Below are 21412 nucleotides of genomic sequence, written 5' to 3'. Positions count from 1 at the left end.
TCTTTCCTCTTCCTTTCACACAAGTCTTTTCCATAAAAGTTGTATGGGATCCCACTAAGAGCAAAAGGAAACCAAGAGAAGGGTTCTTGAAAAAGAGAGAGGCATCCTACTAAGAGAAAAAGGAAAACAAGATAAGAGTCTAAGAACTCTTTTGGTCCCGTTCTTGTACTTTCAAAACGTTCATTTTGATCTCTATACTTTCAAGTTTTGTTCATTTTATGTACTTTCAAAACATTCGTGTACTCTAAAAAAGTGACTATCTTATCTTAGTCCCTTCATTTTCGTATTTATCTCATTTATTTCAATCAAAAGTTTAACAAGACATTTCCCTTACTAAATTTTTCAAAATGTAGCCGTAATTTTGTACAGAAGAGTTTCCATTATATACAAAATATTGTAAATATAGACCAAAATGATCAATTTTTAAAAATATAGAGACCAAAATAAATATTTTGAAAGTACAAAGACTAAAATGAACAGTAGTTGAAAGTACAAGGACTAAAATATATATTTTAAAAATACATGGGCCACAAATTCAAAATTACAGACCCCAGGAGTATTTCAACCTACTTAGAGGGTTTTGCTTCAACTGATACAGAATTTCACAGAGAGGTTACAAATAGAAAAATCACTTCAATAGGCAACCCTTGAGCATGTACAGATTACAGAAATCTCAGGTCCTCAAAGCCATATGTTAAATCAAATGACAGCCGCTTCTACCAAAAAGGTTAATAAAAATCTTCAGCCAATTCTAAACAAAATGATCGAATCACTCTAACTCAACTATGCTACCAATTTGGGTTCTTGGGCTGCCAAATCTTGGGACAAAGTATCAAAGTTCAAACTCCTAGCGACGTCAAAGAAGTGCGCAACCGCTTCTTCTGGTGTACCGACAAGGACACCGTGCCCGAGGTTTAGAATGTGTCCTCTTGGTCCTGCACATCTCACAACCCTACAAACATATCCCATATGTTTAATGCAGATAACAATGTTAAGAAGCCAAATCACATAAACAACTCCTTATCTATAAGGAAAGAAAAAAACAAGAACGTGAGAGAACTACTTTTTATGCATCTATATGCTACTTCTGCCATTATTCTATATGAAGCAAGCAGTTGAATAAGATTCTAGGATGGGGATTCTATTCTTGGCCAGTTTACCATAGTTTTGTCACATGGCTTGTACGGTTCATCTTTAAAGCGTGATGGATAAAGCAACATAAAAAGTTAAATGACAAGAATCGGGTTCTCCTGGCACTAAAACTATGGTCCCAACTCTTGAAAACTTCTCAGTCATGAACAAAGACAAGAGCAGGAAGGTCAATTGCAAACCTTTGAATTTCTTCCGTTAGAGCAGGAAGAGGAGAAAACAGATAAGCAGGGTCAACATTTCCTTGTACACTGATATCAGTTCCTAATCTTTTCCTTCCGTCAGCCATGTCCACTGTCCAGTCGAGCCCAATAACGTCAACTCCTATTCCTTTCATTCGCTCTAGAAGACCGCCATTTCCGTTGATGTAGAGAACAAGTGGTGTTTCAGGGCACTTATCCCTTACTGTACTCACAATCTGCCATCAAGAAGTTCAATGATGACTAAAAATAAGAGACCGTTTGATATTGCAACTTTATCTATTTGCTTACATCGTAAGGTTCAGTATTTTATGTTAAGTTTTGATTGATGGACATGGTCGCTCCAGTTCTTTGAAATGCAAGTTCTCTCTTCCAGCAAATTGTCCAGTTAAAGAAAAAAAAGTTGGTTGAATAGTTGCAAGGAGTTCTAAAATGTGAAAAGATAGCTTACCTTCTCAATATATGGCTTTGACCAAGATTCCCACATATCAGGTGGCAATTGTCCACCCCACGAGTCAAATATTTGTATGCAATGAGCCCCATGTTCTATTTGGTAAATAATATATTCTGATATTGACTGTGTCAAATGAGAAAGGAGCGTCTTTAACACATGTGGGGCTGTGTGGCACATTCTCTTAATCTTTGTATATGTTCGTGTTGTACCGCCTTCCACTATATATGTTGCAATTGTCCAAGGAGCTCCTACAAAACCCAAGACAGCAGCACTGCCACCAACCTGAAAAAAGAAAAAAGAACAAACCAAATATGTGAATTCAAAATTATTTTATGTCAAACACTTAGACGTACAAAATATTGTTGTTTTTATTTATAAGGACGAAACGTGACAAAACCTACCTCCTTGCGCAGAAGTTTAAGCGACTCCCCGACAAAGTTAAGTTTCTCGAAATCAATGGGATGAAGAGCCTTCAATCCCTCTTCGGAGTGAATAGGTGACTGAATAACAGGGCCTCTTACCTCTTCTATGTCAAAAGGGACGCCAAATGCAGGTAGAGGGGTTAGAATGTCGGAAAAAATAATAACTCCATCAGGATGGAAGGCCTCCCAAGGCTGCAATGAAATTTCTACAATGAGATCAGTTGTTTCTGATCTCTCTCTGAAAGATGGATATTTCTCTGCAAGTTTTCTGTAAACTGCCATATACCTTCCTGCCTGCCGCATCATCCATGCTGGTGGCCGACTAACAGGATCTCCTCTTGCCGCCTTCACCAATAGTGGAGGATCTGATCAAAATGTTCACTGAAAAGTGAAAATAAGCACCATCCATCTCTAATTCGGGATCCAAATACAAGGAAAGAAGTACACTGTTAAACACGAGCATAATTATGTTAGAACGATAATAAAATAAAGATGACCCATTTGTTGCTGTTATTGTATATGAAGTCCTGTGACAAGGCAAGAAGTTGTTTCAAGAGTTAAGACTATCCCTAAAGGATTAGTCACTGTCATGTCTTGACAACTTGCAAGGTATCTATAGAAAATTATGTTAATTCTGCATCAGAGAAGAGTGGAGCAGCATGTGAAATACAAGCTAACAAATAGGTGGGGATAAAGCTGGTTGGGCTAGAGTAAATTCTCCCATTTTGGAGATGGAAAAAACTTCTTTCCACTTCAAGGCTGAAGAGTGGCCTCTAAAGGAAGAACTAGGAAAAGTGGTAAATCTTCCTTGCTACAGTGAAACAGATTGGTAACAATGTGCACCTCATTGGAAGGACTGTAATACCAACAACAGTAGACTTACTCAGATTAACCTTTGACCTAGAAAGCTTTCTCAAAACTTCTGATCACATTAAAGGGGCCACTGACCTTAGGCAAATCCATAAAGGATAAAAGAAGAGTTTCCTCAGAAATGGAGGTGAGCTAAGCTAAATCTAGCCTCTGGATCAATCTTAGGACAAGGACCTTCTTTCCTTTTCCACTCATATTGGCCATAAGAATGGGATAAATTACCTATCACTTAAGCAAAAGCAATTGAAAAATAGAAATGGTTGAGGGAAGAATTATTTTTGTTCTTTCTGCCAACAGAGATGGTAGATTGGCAGGCAGAAGCCATCTGGTACAATTTTTGAAGTCTAATAATTCTCCCTATGTCCACATCACTAACAAGAGGCACCATCTGAGAAGAAAACAACTCTGAAACAAGAATATTTTCACGCAACCAGCTCACAGTAAAATGCAAAATTTTAATCACTTTCCTGGTGCCCGTTTTAATTATGCTCCTTTTTCTCCACAATGATTGTTCTTTCAAGTCGGCTCCTCAGTTTTATAACCTCGTAAAAGTATCTTTCAAATAACTTTAACTAGCATAAAGATTTCATAAATCTGATTATAAATTGAAAAAGATTCCTGGAGTAACACCTCAAATAGTTTTAATTTTTAAATACTCCTCGGTAAGTAGAAATTATACAGATTTTTTCTTCCTCATTTCTCTCCTTTTTACATTAACTGAGAACACAAACATGGTGCTAAGAGCCTAAGAATTTGCTTCAAATAGTTTTAAATCACTAACAGGTTGAAATTCAGTTCCATTAGGTTGTAAAACTTCCTCCATGTTCATAGCTCTGGTTGAAATTCCGTATAAGCAAATGTTAACCAATTTTCCTTCACTTAGGTCTACAGAAATCCAGCCTCATCCTCCCACTAAAACAACAAATTCCATAGTCAAGATTTCAACAATTCACACAAATTACCAGTCTCCATGTACAAAATACAAACTACGAGCTCTCAAAACCATCACATCTTTCATTCCCGATACAGAGAGTAACTCAATTCAAAATTAACAGTAATAGATAAGTTCATAGACAAAATAAAAACAGACCCGATAATGAAGATGAGCACGTGACAGAGAAATGTTTATTTTTGGAGACTAGCCTCCTGGGAATAAGTAATTCGACGGAATTGCTCGGTTTTATGGCCGAGTGGACTAAGAAGCTCGAAGATTTCCATCCCAGAGAACTGCAGGCACTGAAAAACAAGAACAAAATGCTTCGCACATAGCAATTACAAGAAGAAGAAGAAGAATTTGGCAGAATAGAACACTGGCTAACCTGGCCGGCGAAGCGAAACTACTCATCCGGAAGAGATAGAGAGAGATTGATGATTTTGTAGAGCTTCTTCTCCAATGGCTTCCTTATCGCTGTGTCCTGTTTTCAGGATTTTTGTCGCTTCATTTTCCATTCTATTATTTTACTTCTTTCATCTATTTTACGTCTTCCATTTTCGCGGGGAATTAATTTTTACCCCGCAAGATTTATTAATTCTTTTCAATCGGTTAAAGCATTTTAAAAGGTCCTCAAAATTTATTAATGAAAAAATATTGCATTTTTTAACTTAATAGATCTTGAAAAGTAAATTTGGAAATTGTTAAATTATGTGGTTCAAAATTCGACTAATATAATACTCAAAATCATGTAAAATAAATGTCCAAACCTAAGCACGAAATACTTGAACTTAGTTGTCAATATAAACATAAATCGTCGGGGGTTAAAGTATATATTCTAACTAGAAAGTATATATCCTACACTAGAAAATCGAAAGTTCAAATCTCTATCTTCACATGTTAGTAAAGTACAACAAATTGAAGGTTTGTGTTAATGATAACGATACCCTAAGTATCTTCATAGTGCTATGTTAGTGTCCGCTTTGAACATAACCCTCGTGATTTTGCTTTTGGTTTCATTCAAAAAGTCTCATACGAATGGAGATAATTGTTTTGATCCATGAATTACTCTCTTCTCTAACTGGACTTTGTTTACACACTTTACAAATCCAACAATCCTTCCCTCGATCAAAGTGATACTTGTATCTTGCCTCGAATAATCATGCAATTCATCTACTCTTCATCTACTCCCGATAGAAAACAAGAGTCTGTTTCTATTCAGCATGTCTTCCAGATAGAGCACTCGCTACACAGATCACCTTGTGGGAACACCAGATGTCGTTTTATCGCACCTTCAATCTCCTCTCTTCGAACAAATATATCTCCTTCTTCCTATCAGCCTACCGGACTGTGGTCGGCTTCCTATCAATCTACCCCGACTCAATAAGGCATGTCTTGCTCGTCACCCGAGCACAAAATATGTCTTTGCAACCTCGAGCACTTTTTGTTCGATTTCGAGATCCATCCACAAGTTCCATTTAGGCTTACCATTCACTCTTATTCAACTCCCGAGGATTCTTTCCACACAATTAGTTTTTTTTTATATTTTTTTTACCATGGCTCTAATACCACAATTGTTAAGGACGGTACCCCTTGTACTCCAAGTACTTTCACAATCGTATGATATTGTCCGCTTTGGACATAACCCTCACAACTTTGTTTTTTGTTTCATCAAAAAGATCTCATACAAATTTATATAATTGTCTTGATCTATATACTATGATCTCTTTTTCCCTAATCAGTGTTCGACTTTGTTTGCACACGTTACAAATGGAACAGTTTGAACCTAAAAAAGAATAGATGTCAATTAAAGTTGAACTATACTCAGGTTGGCAACTATAAAGTATTAATTGATCTAAATTATGTTATAACTTTAAAAAGAATATGGACATAAATAACATAATTAAATATGTGAAAAAATGTTTCAAAATTTGTGAACTAGCACAATTCAAATCAAATTTAAAATTTATGCTGTACTTGGAAGAAAAAAAAGACAGAGTTGAGAAATTTTCTAAAATTATGCAATGTATTATTGTCAACGAAAATTAAAAGAGTGATAATGGGAAAATTATAACATTAAAGAACACATTAAAACATTTTGCTTAATTGGGCTCTTATTCTAATTTCATTTATAAAAGCAATATCCCATCATTTTCTTAGGAATTTTTTTAAATATTATTAAAAATAAAACATTAAAATATTTGAAACCCCAAATTATTTTAGAAAATGTCATTGGTCAAGACATGCGTCGAAATCTTCAAGCAACATGAGCAAAATTAAAAAAATATATATAATAATTTACGAGTTCAAATAAAATTGAAAGTACCACAATTTTAGAGATTTCCTACAAATCCTCCTCAAATTGTTGAAGGCCTCCTTGGTAGAGAACGGAAGATCTTGCTTCATATTCACTAAATCATTTTTCGAAAATTATTTTCGAATACTCTAATAAGTGGAAATTCTGAAAACAATTTATTTTTTAATTTTGTCAGAATTATATTTAAAAAGATAAATATTTTGATAAATACATAGAGATGTATGCTAATTACGTTTAGTTATGCTTGCTTTCACATATTATAAACTTATTTCATTTTTGTTAAAATTAAAATATTTAAAATATAATATATTATAAATTATATAATATTGTAAAATATTAATTCTATCCAAATTTATAACATTTATGTTAATAAATTAATTAATAATATTTTATATTAAACTAAACCACAAAGTAATAGTTGAGTTAAACACACGATTCCAACCATTATCTTATCTTGAGAAAAATATCCAAAAAATGAAAGAATGAGGAACGCAAACATTTCATTCGAGAATTTTATCTCAAAGAATCCTGTACTTCATGAGTTTCGGTATAATCGTAATGTTGGGAAATTGCTTGACCTAAATAATTTCCCCTTCCACAAAAAATAATATAGTTTATGATTGGATACAATAACTCTCCCCAGAATATCTCATAAAGGTCTCAACAAAAGCCTCATAACTTCTAAGTATTTTACACAATTAATACTTAGGAACAGGAATGAAAAACCCAAGATACAATTACCCGATAATATCGATCTTGATCAACCCCAAAGCTTCTACCAATGCCTGAGCCGCGGCCAAAACCCGCTCAAAATCGGCTGCAAATAACCCCTTGTTCAGCTGGTAAAACCCTAAAACTCAAGGCTGCGTAGTTATAAACATCGAAACAACGTCACGGACGGAAAACTACGCCCGTGCACTAACCAAGACGGCGCCTAGCGCCGCGGTACTGTCTTCTCGGCCCAAGTGGCCTGCAGCGCTCTGCTTCCCTGTTTTTCATCTCCGCTTCGACCCCGACTCTTTTCTAGCTCGTTCTAACGTCGTTTTGACTCCACCAATCCCAACACGTAAAACATATAATGGAATTGTTTATGTCTTTTGTTGAATCTTTTTCATGGCTCGATAGAAAATTTGATAAGTTAATGAGTTTTTTCGTGTTTCATAATACGGTTAAAAAAATTAATTTTCTTTTTATAAGGGCTAAAATAATTTATTTTGGCTTTTTGACCCCATATTATAAACATGAGCATAAAAGATCTCCCTCCAACCCATACATCCGGGTTTCATTGCTTTCCACCGTTGTAGTTCTGGTAGATCTTAATACTTGTTGACCAATTTTTTTGGGGTTAAAACACAGTGAAAATCTTGTCAGTTGTACCAAAAATCTACATTTAAGGAAATCTTTTAAACTTAAAAATCTGCATCCGAATAAATCATCTACTTTAGTTTTACTTTTCGAAATCTTAGGATTAAAAAAAAAATAAAATGAAAGAGACCTCTGCCACGTGTCAAATAAAATTTTTTTTTCCATCTCATTTTAAATGAACATAAGTCGTCTCCTGCATACAGACGGAGTAATTTAATATACACTATTTTTTGAAACTAAAATATTTTTGAAATAAGTTTTAAAATTTGTAATATTTAAAAAACAATCCAACTATTTTGTCTACAAATGGCCCACAAACCATTATATCTTAGTTAAACATCTTAAACTATCATTATCTGTATCCATTTTTTTAATCATTAATAATTAATATTATCACTTATTCAAAAAAAATTATTATTATGTTTTCTAATTTGATAAAAACCCCACCTAACTCTTCATGTCCATTTCAATATTTAAAATTGTGGAAAACAAAGATCCTTTTATTTAAATATTTATATTTATTTAAAAAAAATTGGAATGTCATGTTTTTTTTCGGTACATTAAAATGTTATGTTTGTTTCACAATTAACTGTTCTATGTTTTCAATTATTTGATTTAGTCCTAAAATAATAAAAGATATTCACACCTAATAACAATTTAAATATAATATTTGAATTTTATCCACTTTTTAATTGGTTAAAAATGACAGAAATCCTTCCAATGTCAAGTTTCGTAGGGTCTACCTAGTCTAAATTGAGGGTGCGAGTTTGAGATCATTATTATTTCTAACCTCGAACTTGTTCCTAATATAATATCTCACATCTTTAAAATTATAAAATTAATTTTTTTAATACAACAAATGTGAGTACGAGAGGTTTGACTCTTTAACCTTTAGAGAATGAATAATATATCTTAACCACTTAATTATGCTTATGTTGAGGAGCAAAAATTGTAAAATTAGTATTACATACTATTACATATATTATTGACTTTTAAAAAAATATTATATAATTATTTTAAAAATCTATTTAACTATTTTGTTAGTTTAATAAATGTGGCCTAGGAGATCGAACCTTTCAGGTTGAGAATGAAAAAGTAATTGGTGTATTATCAATTGAGTTATGTTCGACTACCCAATAAAATTATTTAACTAATAAGTGTGGAAATGTTGAAAGATTAAAATTGGCATAAAATATCCAATTTTAAATTATAGGGAAATTTTTTTTTACCATAAACTCGGTAAGATATATCAATTTTTACCGCAAATTTTTATTACATCAAATTGGACCATATATTTAGATAAATGTTGCAATTTTAAATTGTCACCCACTCACTACATTTAACAAAGGAAAACGAAAAAGAAAATCTAAAAAAAAAACAACTTATTTAAAGGAAAATCAAATTTTGCTCAAAATTAAGTTTCATACATCCATAAAATCAACTATTAAATAATTTTGTTAATAGTCTTGCCTTTGTGTTTGTAAGGGAAAAGAAGTTTTAGTGTAATTTTTCTTTGAACTCCAATTGATTTTATATTAACATATTTTATAATTCTTTAATATCATTAAACTTAAGAAAGAACATTTTTTGAATTACTTTTCAAACGAAAGTCTACCGTACGATAAAATTTTATTGAAGTACAAAACTTGCCACATAGGTAAACATTGCAACATTCGTCCAAGTTTGATGTGTAAACCGACGAAATTATAAGCTTAAGATGAAAGTTGATACACCTCCACATTCATGCGTAAGAATTAATTTTTTTTTCTTTTGAATCTTATTTATTATTATTGTTATTTTTGAACTAGGAAAAATCATATTTATTAATATATAGTTGACTTTTATTCAAAAATATGCATCAGAAAAATATAAAAATATAGATTCTTTTTAAGGTGAGAATTCACATTGTCAAGTATAACAACGTAATTATGATTTTAAAAATATGACAAAAATATTCTCAGATAGGATATTTCTCAACATTTACCCAATTAATTTCCTAAGCCAAGGAATAGAGGTTGGGGGTCAAGGACAAAAAATCCAGAGGATGGGACTTTGTTTTGTTATTGGTTTTTAAAAATTATTCTTACTTATCCACGTGTTTTTTTTTTCTAACCCTACTTTAAAATTACTTAAAAAATTATATTAATTTAAACCTAAAAAGTTTCCAAAATTTTGCTAAAATTTCATACACATTAAAAAAAAAACCATGATCTATTTTCACAAACTTGTTTAAAAAAAAAAAAAAATCAAGAGACATCACGTTAACTCCTTTTTAACTTCTAATTGTGAATTTGATCTCTGATAATATTTTCAAGTTAGCGAAAATATACTATAAAACTATTTATTAACTATATGATATAGAAACAAATTAAAATTGATAATAAAATTAATATTTCAGACCCTTAAAGATTTTCTTAAGAAAAAGAGAAGAAGTTAAAAACTTAGAGTAAAAACCACATATACCTACAAACATAAGAAAATATGTATATTTTTTAATCTATGTTAGAACTTTCACATATTAAGGAATAACTATATGTTAATAAGATTTATAAAAAATAAACTAATAATAAATTGGTATATATAATATATCAATCCATATTTTACTGCATAATACGAAAATATTTTCCTCAAAAAGAATAAAAAACGAAAAAAATACATACTCATTATATTATAATTTGAAATTGGTATATGGTTTAGTATTCATTATTAGAGAAATAAATAAAATACATGCATAATTAAAGATAAATGGCAATAATGAATATGATTTATTTTAATAGTAAAATTGAAATGAAAAAAATTAGAAGATAAAATAAAATGAAAAGAAAATTAAAAAGAGTAGGTCAGACTTACTGGAATTGGAGTCAACCAAATCCATTTTGTCACACCTAATAAAAGTATTTAATTTTTTCCAAGTTCTTTTAAATTAATATTTATTAATAGAAAATTGAATTAAAAAAAAAGAAAAAGTAAAAAAAAAAGGAATATTTGAATATTTAAGGGGAAAAAAAGTCTTCGTCATTTGTCTTGGATGGACCGAGTCAGTGGAAAAGCCCAACTCTATTTCTCGCCTCGGAGAAATTCTAAACTCACATCACTGTCACGAACGCCCCATCACAACTTCCGCATTGATCGCGTTGTTCTAAAGCATTACCCCTTGTCTCACAGCCCTGTCTCTGTATCATTCCCCTTTCCCCTTCTTTCTCTGCGATTTCGTTCTCGTCTTCTTCCCTATGTTTTCTCTCTCTAAAAACTGTCCTCTCTCTCCCTCTTCATCTCCTTCACGATGTGAGGCTGAGCCCTAGAACCAGCGCCATGTCTCTTCGCAAATCGTTTCTCTCTCGGAAGTTCTCCTCCAAGTCGTCGCACAAGGATCCGAATGCTGCAGGAGGAATCGCCCGAGTCGCCGCCTCGGAGGTGGAAGATGACGCCGGTCAGCCGGGCGGGAGTGGCGACCGGATGCAGGGTGAATCTTCTTGGTCCTCCATGCTACCGGAGCTTCTTGGAGAGATCATTCAGCGAGTGGAGGCTTCCGAGGACCGTTGGCCTAACCGCAAAAACTTTGTTTCCTGCGCTTGTGTCTGCAAGCGTTGGAGGGACATTACTAAGGAGATCGCGAAGGCCGCCCATCATACTGGGAAGATCACTTTCCCTTCTTGCCTCAAACAGGTATTTCTTTAGATTTTTTTTTTTATCGATGTTCATCAAACTTCTTGTTATTTTGATTTTTGATATTGGTTAATGAAATTGTATGCAATTGGTGGCTGTAGAGTGTTTTATTTCTTTTACATATATTCGGTTTTTTAAAAAATATTTGTTCGGAATTAATCTGCGGCGTATTTGGGATCGAGAATTAGATTTCATAACACAATGCTAGTTTTTGAAAATGTGCGGGATTGTTTGTATATGTTTGTGATTTTCGGATGGATTTTGAAGTAGTTGGCTTGGCGGTGTAGATATATGTTTGCTTTTCGAACGTTGATTGCATACAGCTATGTAATATTGGGAATTCCTTTTGTTGTGGATGGGAAAATGCAAGACATTTTTTGTGTTGCATAGAATGGTTTTGGGCGATAAAGTGACCGAGATTTCTCTCTAATTTCTGCTAAGATGCTCCGTTCTTGGTGATTCGAACATGCCCAGAGCGAGCCTCCCATTGAGTGATTAATAAAGTGGACTTGTTGCTTAGATGTATCGAATTATACGAAATAATTTTTGAATATGGGCTCCCATAAATATTACTTCTCTTCTGAATCATTAGGTTTGCAAAGCAATTTCATGCTGTGTAAATAGTTCTGTTCTGAGTCTCATCAGAATACCATCTTATGAGTTGTTAAATAAAGAACGTTGGTGTCTTCTGAATCCTGATGCGACATTGATCTTATTGTAATATATTGTAAAAAGTTGTCTGAATAATCATCCAAATTATGGTAATGTGCAATGCAGCCTGGACCAAGCGACCTTCCGCATCAGTGTCTTATAAAGAGGAACAAGAAGACTTCGACGTTTTACCTTTATCTTGCCCTTACACCATGTGAGTAACTTCTGGTGTAATTATTCAATTTGTAGAGGAAAAAGGGTCACGGCAATGAAATAGGAGCTAAGTATCATCTGTTTCACGCTATATGACTTGAATGAATGGTTTAACTCTACCAGGGTTTATGCTGTCATATAACTTACAAAAGGCTGAAGAAATTTATTTAGTGTGGCCAAATTTATAGGTCTATGCTTCCTCTGTCCCTTTTTATTCACCATGAAGATGATTGAAAAGAAATATAACTTTTTTTCAACACACAAATATGGTGGCGTGCAATGTTGCCTTATAATTAAAACATAAGGATTTTGCTCATTTTAAAAAAAAATTTAAACTACATCTAGAACTTCATTTGTCATTAATTTGAATTTAAAATGGCATGCTTCTGCAACTCTTAACAAAAGAGCATTCTTTTGGGTTGTAAGGTTGAAATGCAACTGCACTTTTTTTTCCAAAGATTTTGGAGATATTGGGAATGTAACATTCAGGCATCGGGTGAATTTTTTTTATCTTTGGGTTTTGTAAATGATTTTTTTTTCTTGTTCTCTTACACGCTCATTTTAGTGGATGGAGTACTTTTTCTGGTTGCATGTTCTTGTTCTTTTATCCATTGCCTTATGTTGTCTTATCTTATCCTTTTGTTTATCTGGAATCTTTGTTATTTTCTTTTTATTCCTCAAAGGCTCAGTCAAGATTAGGTCGAGAGTATACGTGCAAGCAATCAATTTAATAGTGCTTCTCACGTAGAAGTTTTCCTAGTCATCTAAACAAAGATTCTTAGCTCCCCTTGTGGACCGTCAATGATAGAATAGAGGCTGGCATGGACATCCAAAGAGGCTTATGTTTAACTTCAGTTACATCAATTACCATATGGGATTGATTGGTTAGCTTAAACATCTCTCTTGCACACATGCACACACATATGAATGGATTTTTGAGTTTATGAGAAACATCAACTTTATTCTTTTCCTTTCCGACACTGATTGTCTTTTTCAATGAGCATAGCATGAAGATGACCAACCATGAGTTCTGGTTAGAAGTTCGCTAGTTTAACATAACAAAAGATTTGTTTTGACGTTTAAAGTTTTTAAACGTGGCTCTATGCATTAAAATTTCAACTTTTGCATCCGGTGTATGTCTTGGTTGCTGCTGATGATGATTGACAGATCTCTGTTCTTCATTTGATCTCATCATTATATATCATATAGTTGCCTGTTGTTTGTTATCCTATTAATAGAAAATTGTATACGTGCTATTAGCTCATTTAAGGGTTTTTTCCCATACTTCTCCAGCATTTACAGATAAGGGGAAATTCCTCTTAGCTGCTCGGAGATATAGGCATGGAGCTCATACTGAGTATATAATATCACTTGATGCTGAAGACTTATCCCAAGGAAGCAATGCTTACGTGGGAAAGTTAAGGTAAGAATTAAGATATTCATGTCGAGAGAAATTTACAGGGGAAAAATTGTTTGTTTTTGGCGCATCATACGTCTTTGCATCCCGAGTTTTGAATGCTTCTCTCTCTCTCTCTCCATATATACACATATATATATAACTGATACACTTAACACTAGGATGATGCTAGTTTTACTTTTTTCGTGTTGGGAATATTTATATCTTCAGCCTGATCTTGCTTTCCCATGAGGGACCCATCAAACTTCTTTCGGGAATTGCAAGAACCAAACCAATAAAGCATACTGGGAGAGTATAGTAGAGCCTCTCTTTTTGAAATATTAAATGTTCCTAAAAAACTTTTCGATTAGTAAATGTTATGAGGTCATGTGATAGCTCTTAATTTACTTGGAACTTTATTAAAAATTACAGATACCTTGCCATTTTTTCTTTCCCCTTTTAGCTTACCTGAGTAAAAACCAATCTAGTGTAGTTCATGGGCCAGTAGTTGAAGTATCTTATATTTTTAAAAGGTAATAATTTTATTTGTCAAATGAAAGTTTTAAAGGGAGAATTCCTGAATAAAAGGCTTAAAAAGAATTTTTCCAGTTGGAACAAGTGTGGGATGGATAATTTAATATCTACTCAAATGTTTATGAGAACTCCGAGAGGAAGTACCTAGATGGATAACTAAATCTTAGACCTCTCTCACATGTCTATCCCTATCTTCAAATGTTCTCTTCGTTACTTGCCATTTTTCTCAAAGGCTCTTACAGCATTGAGCCATAATATGGGATATGGTTCTTGCTGATCGGGAAACCACGTAAATAGCTTGCAAAAACTGCTTGATGCTACCACGTATTTACTACTCTAGTTTACCACTAGACTTAGAGAGAGATCATTAGTTTACAAATTTGGACCGTTTCCCGATTCGTGCGTGTCATCCTTGCGGAGGAGCCGTGCTAATCTTCTTTGTATCGTTCCAATTTTATTGGATGTGTCAATTAGTTGACAAATCTTTTTCTTTTTTCAGTATTGTACTCAAATATATTTATTTACCCAAGACAAGTTTACCCGTAGATTTAGAGAGAGATCATTAGTTAACAAATCCTTTTTCTTTCTCCGTATTGTGCTGAAGATCATATACTTGTTAGCACGACAATTTTGCAGCTTGAATTTTCTTGGGACAATTTTTGTTTTATAAGTAGCAAGTCGTTTTCCTTTAGTAACATGCACTAAATTGTTTCCTCATTTTCTGATAACCTTGCAGCTCCGATTTTCTTGGCACCAATTTTACAATTTATGATAGCCAACCTCCACATAACGGTGCAAAGCCATCAAATAGTAAAGCAAGTCGCCGCTTTGCGAGCAAGCAGATTAGCCCACAAGTTTCTGCAGGTAACTTTGAGGTCGGGCAAGTCTCGTACAAATTTAATCTCTTGAAATCAAGAGGCCCCAGGAGAATGATATGCTCTCTAAAGTGCCCAATATCAGAAGACACTGGCACCAGCAAACAACCTTGCGAGGACTTGAAGATGAAGAAACCTGAGGCGGGTCCTTCTTCTTCTGGGTCGACAGTCTTGAGAAACAAAGCTCCTAGATGGCATGAGCACCTGCAATGCTGGTGCTTGAATTTTCACGGTCGGGTGACAGTAGCGTCAGTTAAAAACTTCCAACTTGTTGCTACCATCGACCATAGCCAGCCAGGAGGTAAAGGGGACGAGGAGACCGTCCTCCTTCAGTTTGGGAAGGTAGGTGATGATATCTTTACTATGGATTATAGGCAGCCATTATCTGCATTTCAGGCATTCGCCATTTGCCTTACGAGCTTCGGCACGAAGTTGGCGTGCGAGTAGTAGTATTATATTTTGCCAAAATTTGTTTAATTAAGAAAATGGGGCTTGATTGAGAAAAAAAGAAAAGGCCTTTCTTGTACATGGTGCTATTATTGTGCAATTGTTATCACTTTAAAATGAAGTTCAGGGCAACGAAACGATACTGTGGTGGTGCTAGCAAGCATTATGGCTTCTTTAAATCTTTATGTATATGTAATATATAATTAAAAAGGATGAGAATTGTTAATTCATCTCAATCTTCTGATCTACCTGCACTTTCATTTCTCTTCTCATGCCTTTTCTTCAACCTCTGTTTTTGAATTGTCATAAACATAATAAATGTTTTTTTTGGGCATATTATTATTATTTCTTGGGTGGATGGTTTGAATTTTAGTTATAATGGAATTATTTATTGAAACTAAGACTTGTTTGGAGTTGTGATCTCCACTAAGGCACATGACAGCAAAGCATTTGTTTAGGAGTTTCAAAGGGGAAGATTTGGAAGGGAAAAAGTACTTTCTATCTGTCATTAGAGAATCAAATAATGTGAAAGAATGGATGATGTGCTATGAATCCTTGATGAAATCATGATAATATATAGCAAGATCCATTTGCAATTTAGGTGTTTTCGATCTATCGAGTGGTTCGGACGAGAAATTTGGCACATTGAAGCTTAAATTTAACAAAAGGTACTGGAGGTTTTCGATGAAGTATGAATTAAATGAAAAAATTATTTTGTTACATGTCCTTAAATTTTTTAAAATTCTCATTTCTTTGAGGAAGAAACTCTAGACTGAGGAAGAAAGAAGGAAGGAGGAGGGAAAAAATTGAAAAGGTTCGAATTCGAGTCGGTTCGGTTTATGTCCATAGGATCGGTTCGATTTGATAAAAGCCGACCCGATGAAGTGGGTCGGGTCGGTTTTCGGGAACACTTTGTCCTCCTTCCCTTTTAGCCCAAAAAAGCTCTCCCCATTTCAATGTCATCTCTCTAAATCCATTCGTTCCCTATTTTATTTTTCATTCTGCACCAACGCCATCAGGTTTCTCTCTCTCATCATTCTTGTTGCGTTTCTCGCTGTTTCTTTCTAGTGTTGTACGCATTCCGCTTCCCCCATTTCATTTTCTGACGGCTTTCGTTCTTTTATATTGCTATTATTTTCTGGGTATTGGAATTACATCTTCCCCTCAGATTTTGGGAATTTTCCCCTTCTGGGTATTGGACAAATTGGACAACTTGTATTGTTCAATCTTCTTATTTATTGTTTTTTTGTATGGTTTTATTTGAATTGCTTTCCTCATAGTTTGGTTTTCTGTTGAATGATTTGAGGATCTGCTCGTTTGGGTTGCTTTTATTTTGTAAGAATTCTATGGCATTTGACTGTTTCAGAGTGTTTTTCCATGGCTGCCCTGTAATGAATAAGTTATCTTCCATTCCATCTTCATCATTAATTTATTGCCTTATTTAGACTGTGGCGATTAGGGTTTCTGCCTATCTATCTATTAAGTTTGAATATCACCATCCGATATTATCCAATATGCAATATTTAAATTGGTTTTTTTAGATCGAGAGAATTTTTTTTTTAATTGAACATTTTTAATATTAATTATCAATATGTGGAGTGGACTTAAAAAGTTCATCTGTTACTTGAGCTCCTTTATACAGGGATCCACTACCAGAAAATTCCTAACTCGGTTGAACCTAGAAGCTCCGGGGGAATCCATCTCTTCTGCAACAAGTTGTTTTGTGAAGCGGGAGTGGGACGATGGCAGCAAAAGGGGGATTGAAGATGAGGATCGCCATAATCCACCCAGACCTTGGCATAGGTAAGAACATTAGCTTTCTCATCGACATCGTTTGCTGAATTTCCATCAACAAATAATGGGTTGTTTGATTTTTTCTATTTGATCGAGGTGATTGATTAGAATTTTGATTTATCAATAGATGCCTATAGAGCCGAAGAATTGCACAGGCACATTATGTGAATTTGATTGTTGTTTATGTTGATTGGTGTTGTTTCTCTTTTCTTCTAGAAGCATGGAACACTGGCCCATTAAATCTAGTGATTTTTGAATTGCTGAAGTGTGTTTATGTGTCACTTGTCAGATTGTTTTCAATGAATTTAGCTTCTATTGGACCGTTGAGTTGTTTTCTTCAGGTGGATAATATATTTCTTACTTTATCTAGTTTAGTTCAACAACATAAATTACTTTTTTGAGTCACATTGTGGGAGGGAGGGTTGAGAATACAATGAAATGGTCAAATTTAACTTAACCCAACATGGATCTAGTAGTGACTTAAAAGATTCTGCGATGGGATTTAATCAAAGGGAGGCTCTAATCTGTCATCATTCCTTAATTGTCTTTTTTCCCATCTTGTTTCTATGCTCCAATGGTTGGAGACAATGAGGTATTAGTTCTCGAAACATCATCTGGGGAACAAAACGAAATCAAGGATGGATTTTTTAAGTCTTGGGATGCAAACTTGCAGAATAAATTTTAAGACCAACTAGAATTTATATAGGTGAGTCGGTGCAAAAAACTATTTTAAGATTAGAATTTATATAGGCGAGTCGTGTGCAAAAAAAAAATTTAAGATTAAAATCCAACATTTCCTTTTTTGCTTTCTAAATATTATAATTATATCTTAGTTCAACATTCATCTCTTAAGTTAGGAGATATTTAACTTAGAATCAACAACAATTATTTTTTCCCCTTTCTCTGTTTCTTGTTGTTGTAACTTGAAAAATAAAATTCAAAGAACTTAATCAAGTGAAAGAAACTGAACTGGTAGGACTTGGCTCCATTGCACTTAATGGTCATTAAATTATTTAAGGGTAACAGTGTCCTTGTGAATTTCTGTGCTTCAGTTTTTATTTGGGAATTGTAACAAATCTTTTCTAATGCATGTATTCGAATTTTCTAACCATATGCATTTTATTGTCATGGATTGCTATTAAGAGAGTATTGTGTATTTAGGTGGAGCTGAGAGATTGATTGTTGATGCAGCTGTTGAACTTGCTTCCCATGGACATGATGTCCATGTTTTTACATCGCACCATGACAAAAATCGGTGCTTTGAGGAGACCCTTGCTGGTGTGCTTCACTCTAGCTTTTATCTTCATGGGTTCATCATTGCAAATAATATAATGTCTTTCCACTGATAAATAGAGTTTTGTGCAGTCTAGAAAAAGGAAAAGAGGAAGAACTTATTCCAGTATCTCTAAACTTAAAATGTCCTCTAACATTATATTCTTAACCATATCATAGTCTCAGTTTAATGATGAACTTGTGTAGGATAAGGCTTTGAGAAAGGAATGATATATCTTCATATCAGCTTCTTTGCTAATGCAAAGAAGAGTCTTCCATGCTGAGAAATATTTACGTTCCCATTTTACTTTAATGACTGCTTCTTGTAATCTTCTTCAAATTTCTGTAATAGTATTTGCATTCCATACTAATATCTCCATTTCTAATTTTTCTCAGGAACCTTTCCAGTTACCGTGTATGGTGATTTCCTACCCCGCCATATCTTTTACCGCCTCCATGCAGTATGTGCATATCTCCGGTGTATATTTGTCACTCTCTGCATGCTGTTTATGTGGCCATCATTTGACGTCATACTAGCAGATCAGATCTCTGTTGTTGTTCCACTACTTAAACTGAAAAGGTCAACGAAGGTATGGATATTTTCGCATAGTTATTTGTTGAGGTTACTTTATTTATCATGGTTGACAAAAGAAGCTGCACGGTTATCCAGGTTGTATTTTATTGTCATTTTCCGGATCTGTTACTGGCTAAGCACACGACCATCTTGAGGAGGCTGTATAGAAAACCCATAGACCTTATTGAAGAATCGACAACTGGTTTGGTTTCTGACAATTCATTCTACTTCTTTCAATTCTTATGTTGTTCCAATATTACAGTCATCCATGTTTCTTCGATATTTACATTTCTCACCTTCCATAATCACAGGAATGGCAGATTTGATACTGGTCAATAGCAAATTTACTGCATCCACCTTTGCCAATACATTCAAACATCTTAATGCACAAGGAATTCGACCAGCTGTTCTTTATCCAGCAGTCAATGTAGATCAGTTTGATGAGCCCCATTCTTCTAAGTAACGGACATGTTTGTATATCTCTTGTTCCTTTGAGTTGATTTTATTTTACTGTGATCTGCAATTTTTTATTTTTTTATTTTTTTAATGTAATTCTCTGTTATATTCGTTTCAGTTCTTATATTTATAATCACCTCAGGTTGGGTTTTCTTTCTATCAACCGTTTTGAAAGAAAGAAAAACATTGGATTAGCTATTTCAGCCTTTGCTAAGCTTGGCACACTCGAAGGAGGCATTCTTCAGGATTACAATGCGGCTGATGTTTCCTTGATCATTGCTGGCAAGTCTCAACTTCTCCTTAGTATTATTGTATCTCGTGGGTGTAAAGTAGAAACCTATCATGTTGTTGAACGGTGCATGACGCACCATCCATCAATCATAATTTTTGGCATTAGTGTTGTTTCCTATCAAGTAAGAATGGGGTGTGAACCAAAGTCATGATATCAAAATGATGTTTTAATGTTCTATAGAAGTACTTTGCCATTAGAAGTGAGTAACTTACTTGCATTAGGGGGGAGGACTTAATTCAAGCTTGCTTAATGTATATGGAGAACTATGAACTAGTGTCTTTTTTTTGTTTTGTTTTGTTTAGGAGCCTATAGTTATGTGTTCAATTTGATTACTGTCATAGAATAGGATATGCTTGGAGGTTATACCAAATGGTTTAATACCTCAGATCTCTTTTAAACATGGCTTAAATGGTATCAGGCCTCAAATGTTGAAACTCAGGCTTTTAACATACTCATGCTTCATTCTCTATCTTGGCTCTGCTTCACAGTTCACAGTATGTGACTCAATAAGTTAAAGCTTGATGCAGTCCAACTTACACATCATATTACTCAATGATCCTGTTTTCTGGAGATTATTTGCACCGAAGGGGAGTACCTTTGTCATTTTACTACTTTATTTACCATTGTTTTCACATTTTATTGCAGGAGGCTTCGATAAACGACTAAGAGAGAATGTTGAGTACTTGGAGGAGCTCAGGAATTTAGCTGAAAGAGAAGGTGTATCCGATCAAGTTACCTTCATCACATCCTGCTCAACACTCGAAAGAAACGCTCTCCTTTCCCAATGTCTCGCTGTCCTCTACACACCGGAGGTGTGTGCATCTCCAGCTAAACGCACCTAAGGAGATTTTAACTGTTGTTTTTGTAATAATTGGCACCTATCTCTAACCAAGAGGTCATGACTGAGTTCGAGACCCCCACCTCGTTGACTAAAATAAATCATTAGCTATGATATTAGTTTGTTTAGTATACATACTAAAAAATAATATGAATTATTGCAGGATGAACACTTTGGCATTGTTCCTCTGGAAGCCATGGCAGCTTACAAGCCCGTTATTGCCTGCAACAGTGGGGGTCCAGTTGAGACTATAAAAAATGGCACGACGGGATTTCTTTGTTCGCCCAATCCGCAAGAGTTCTCCCTTGCAATGGCGAAACTCATTCAGGATCCTCAGATGGCAGCAAGAATGGGTAGGGAAGCCCGGCAGCACATCATTGAATCTTTCTCTACAAGGATATTCGGCCAGAATTTGAACCGATTTCTTGTCGATGTTGCTCGAACTAAGAGGGACTGAAAATGCAGTTCAATTTAGAATCAAGTCGATTCGCCACAAGGTACTGCAACACCCTTTGAACCCATACCAGTGGATCTTCTGTAAAGTGGTAAAATTAGAAACACATACAAATTACTGCTTTGTTTTATATACACTTATTGTGCACTGCTTGGTCCAGTAGAAGATGAATTAACATCATTTGGGTATGACTTTTTTAGTGTTCAGAACTGATTTATAAATCTGATTATAGTTTTCAAGAA

At 34.3% G+C, this 21412-nt stretch overlaps 3 protein-coding genes and 1 non-coding gene across 7 annotated transcripts; 2 read left to right on the top strand and 2 right to left on the bottom strand.

The window, feature by feature from the left end:
• Window positions 1-483: 483 nt before the first annotated feature.
• Window positions 484-4574, bottom strand: HEME1 (Uroporphyrinogen decarboxylase). Its single transcript, XM_022287169.2, has 6 exons — window positions 4415-4574; window positions 4186-4331; window positions 2205-2590; window positions 1801-2085; window positions 1332-1567; window positions 484-952 (listed from the first exon to the last, which is right to left on the bottom strand). The coding sequence occupies exons 1-6, from the start codon at window positions 4438-4440 to the stop codon at window positions 784-786; spliced, it is 1248 nt and encodes a 415-aa protein (XP_022142861.1). The 5' UTR covers window positions 4441-4574; the 3' UTR covers window positions 484-783.
• A 6295-nt stretch (window positions 4575-10869) lies between these two features.
• TLP7 (tubby like protein 7) lies at window positions 10870-15720 on the top strand. The gene is made up of 4 exons (XM_022287244.2): window positions 10870-11374; window positions 12152-12239; window positions 13532-13661; window positions 14905-15720. Exons 1-4 carry the CDS (start codon window positions 11021-11023, stop codon window positions 15488-15490), a joined length of 1158 nt encoding a protein of 385 aa, XP_022142936.1. The 5' UTR covers window positions 10870-11020; the 3' UTR covers window positions 15491-15720.
• On the bottom strand, window positions 14543-14649 carry LOC148208475 (U6 spliceosomal RNA). The gene has a single exon (XR_015788643.1). It is a non-coding gene; the product is annotated as a U6 spliceosomal RNA (small nuclear RNA).
• A 659-nt stretch (window positions 15721-16379) lies between the features above and the next one.
• Window positions 16380-21412, top strand: LOC111012924 (UDP-Glycosyltransferase superfamily protein). Of its 4 annotated transcripts, XM_022287240.2 has the most exons (9): window positions 16380-16509; window positions 17133-17293; window positions 18446-18562; window positions 18953-19146; window positions 19227-19332; window positions 19442-19589; window positions 19705-19868; window positions 20524-20690; window positions 20880-21412. In XM_022287240.2, the coding sequence occupies exons 2-9, from the start codon at window positions 17233-17235 to the stop codon at window positions 21171-21173; spliced, it is 1251 nt and encodes a 416-aa protein (XP_022142932.1). In that variant the 5' UTR covers window positions 16380-16509; window positions 17133-17232; the 3' UTR covers window positions 21174-21412. The 4 variants fall into 4 exon arrangements, 3 of the variants coding, with proteins under 3 accessions (XP_022142932.1, XP_022142931.1, XP_022142935.1); XR_015788178.1 differs by lacking the exon at window positions 16380-16509 and having other exon boundaries at window positions 16516-17293; window positions 20524-20773; window positions 20880-21018; XM_022287239.2 differs by lacking the exon at window positions 16380-16509 and having other exon boundaries at window positions 16516-17293.

This window comes from Momordica charantia (assembly GCF_013281855.1).
Source record: "Momordica charantia cultivar OHB3-1 chromosome 10 unlocalized genomic scaffold, Mcharantia_2.0 BLBB01000010.1, whole genome shotgun sequence".
Classification (NCBI taxonomy): Eukaryota; Viridiplantae; Streptophyta; class Magnoliopsida; order Cucurbitales; family Cucurbitaceae; genus Momordica; species Momordica charantia.
The sequence above is the reverse complement of the archived record's forward strand: the minus strand, read 5'-3'. Positions and strand labels throughout refer to the sequence as shown.

Coding starts and splice junctions, on each gene's coding strand:
- LOC111012924 (XM_022287240.2), top strand. CDS start 17,233: ATGGCAGCAAAAGGGGGATTGAAGATGAGGATCGCCATAATCCACCCA. Junction 19,147..19,226: donor AACTGAAAAGGTCAACGAAG/GTATGGATATTT, acceptor ACGGTTATCCAG/GTTGTATTTTATTGTCATTT. Junction 19,333..19,441: donor TATTGAAGAATCGACAACTG/GTTTGGTTTCTG, acceptor CCATAATCACAG/GAATGGCAGATTTGATACTG.
- TLP7 (XM_022287244.2), top strand. CDS start 11,021: ATGTCTCTTCGCAAATCGTTTCTCTCTCGGAAGTTCTCCTCCAAGTCG. Junction 11,375..12,151: donor TCCCTTCTTGCCTCAAACAG/GTATTTCTTTAG, acceptor TGTGCAATGCAG/CCTGGACCAAGCGACCTTCC. Junction 13,662..14,904: donor GCTTACGTGGGAAAGTTAAG/GTAAGAATTAAG, acceptor ATAACCTTGCAG/CTCCGATTTTCTTGGCACCA.
- HEME1 (XM_022287169.2), bottom strand. CDS start 4,440: ATGAGTAGTTTCGCTTCGCCGGCCAG. Junction 4,332..4,414: donor AGTTTCGCTTCGCCGGCCAG/GTTAGCCAGTGT, acceptor CTTGTTTTTCAG/TGCCTGCAGTTCTCTGGGAT. Junction 1,568..1,800: donor CAAAGCCATATATTGAGAAG/GTAAGCTATCTT, acceptor TCTTGATGGCAG/ATTGTGAGTACAGTAAGGGA.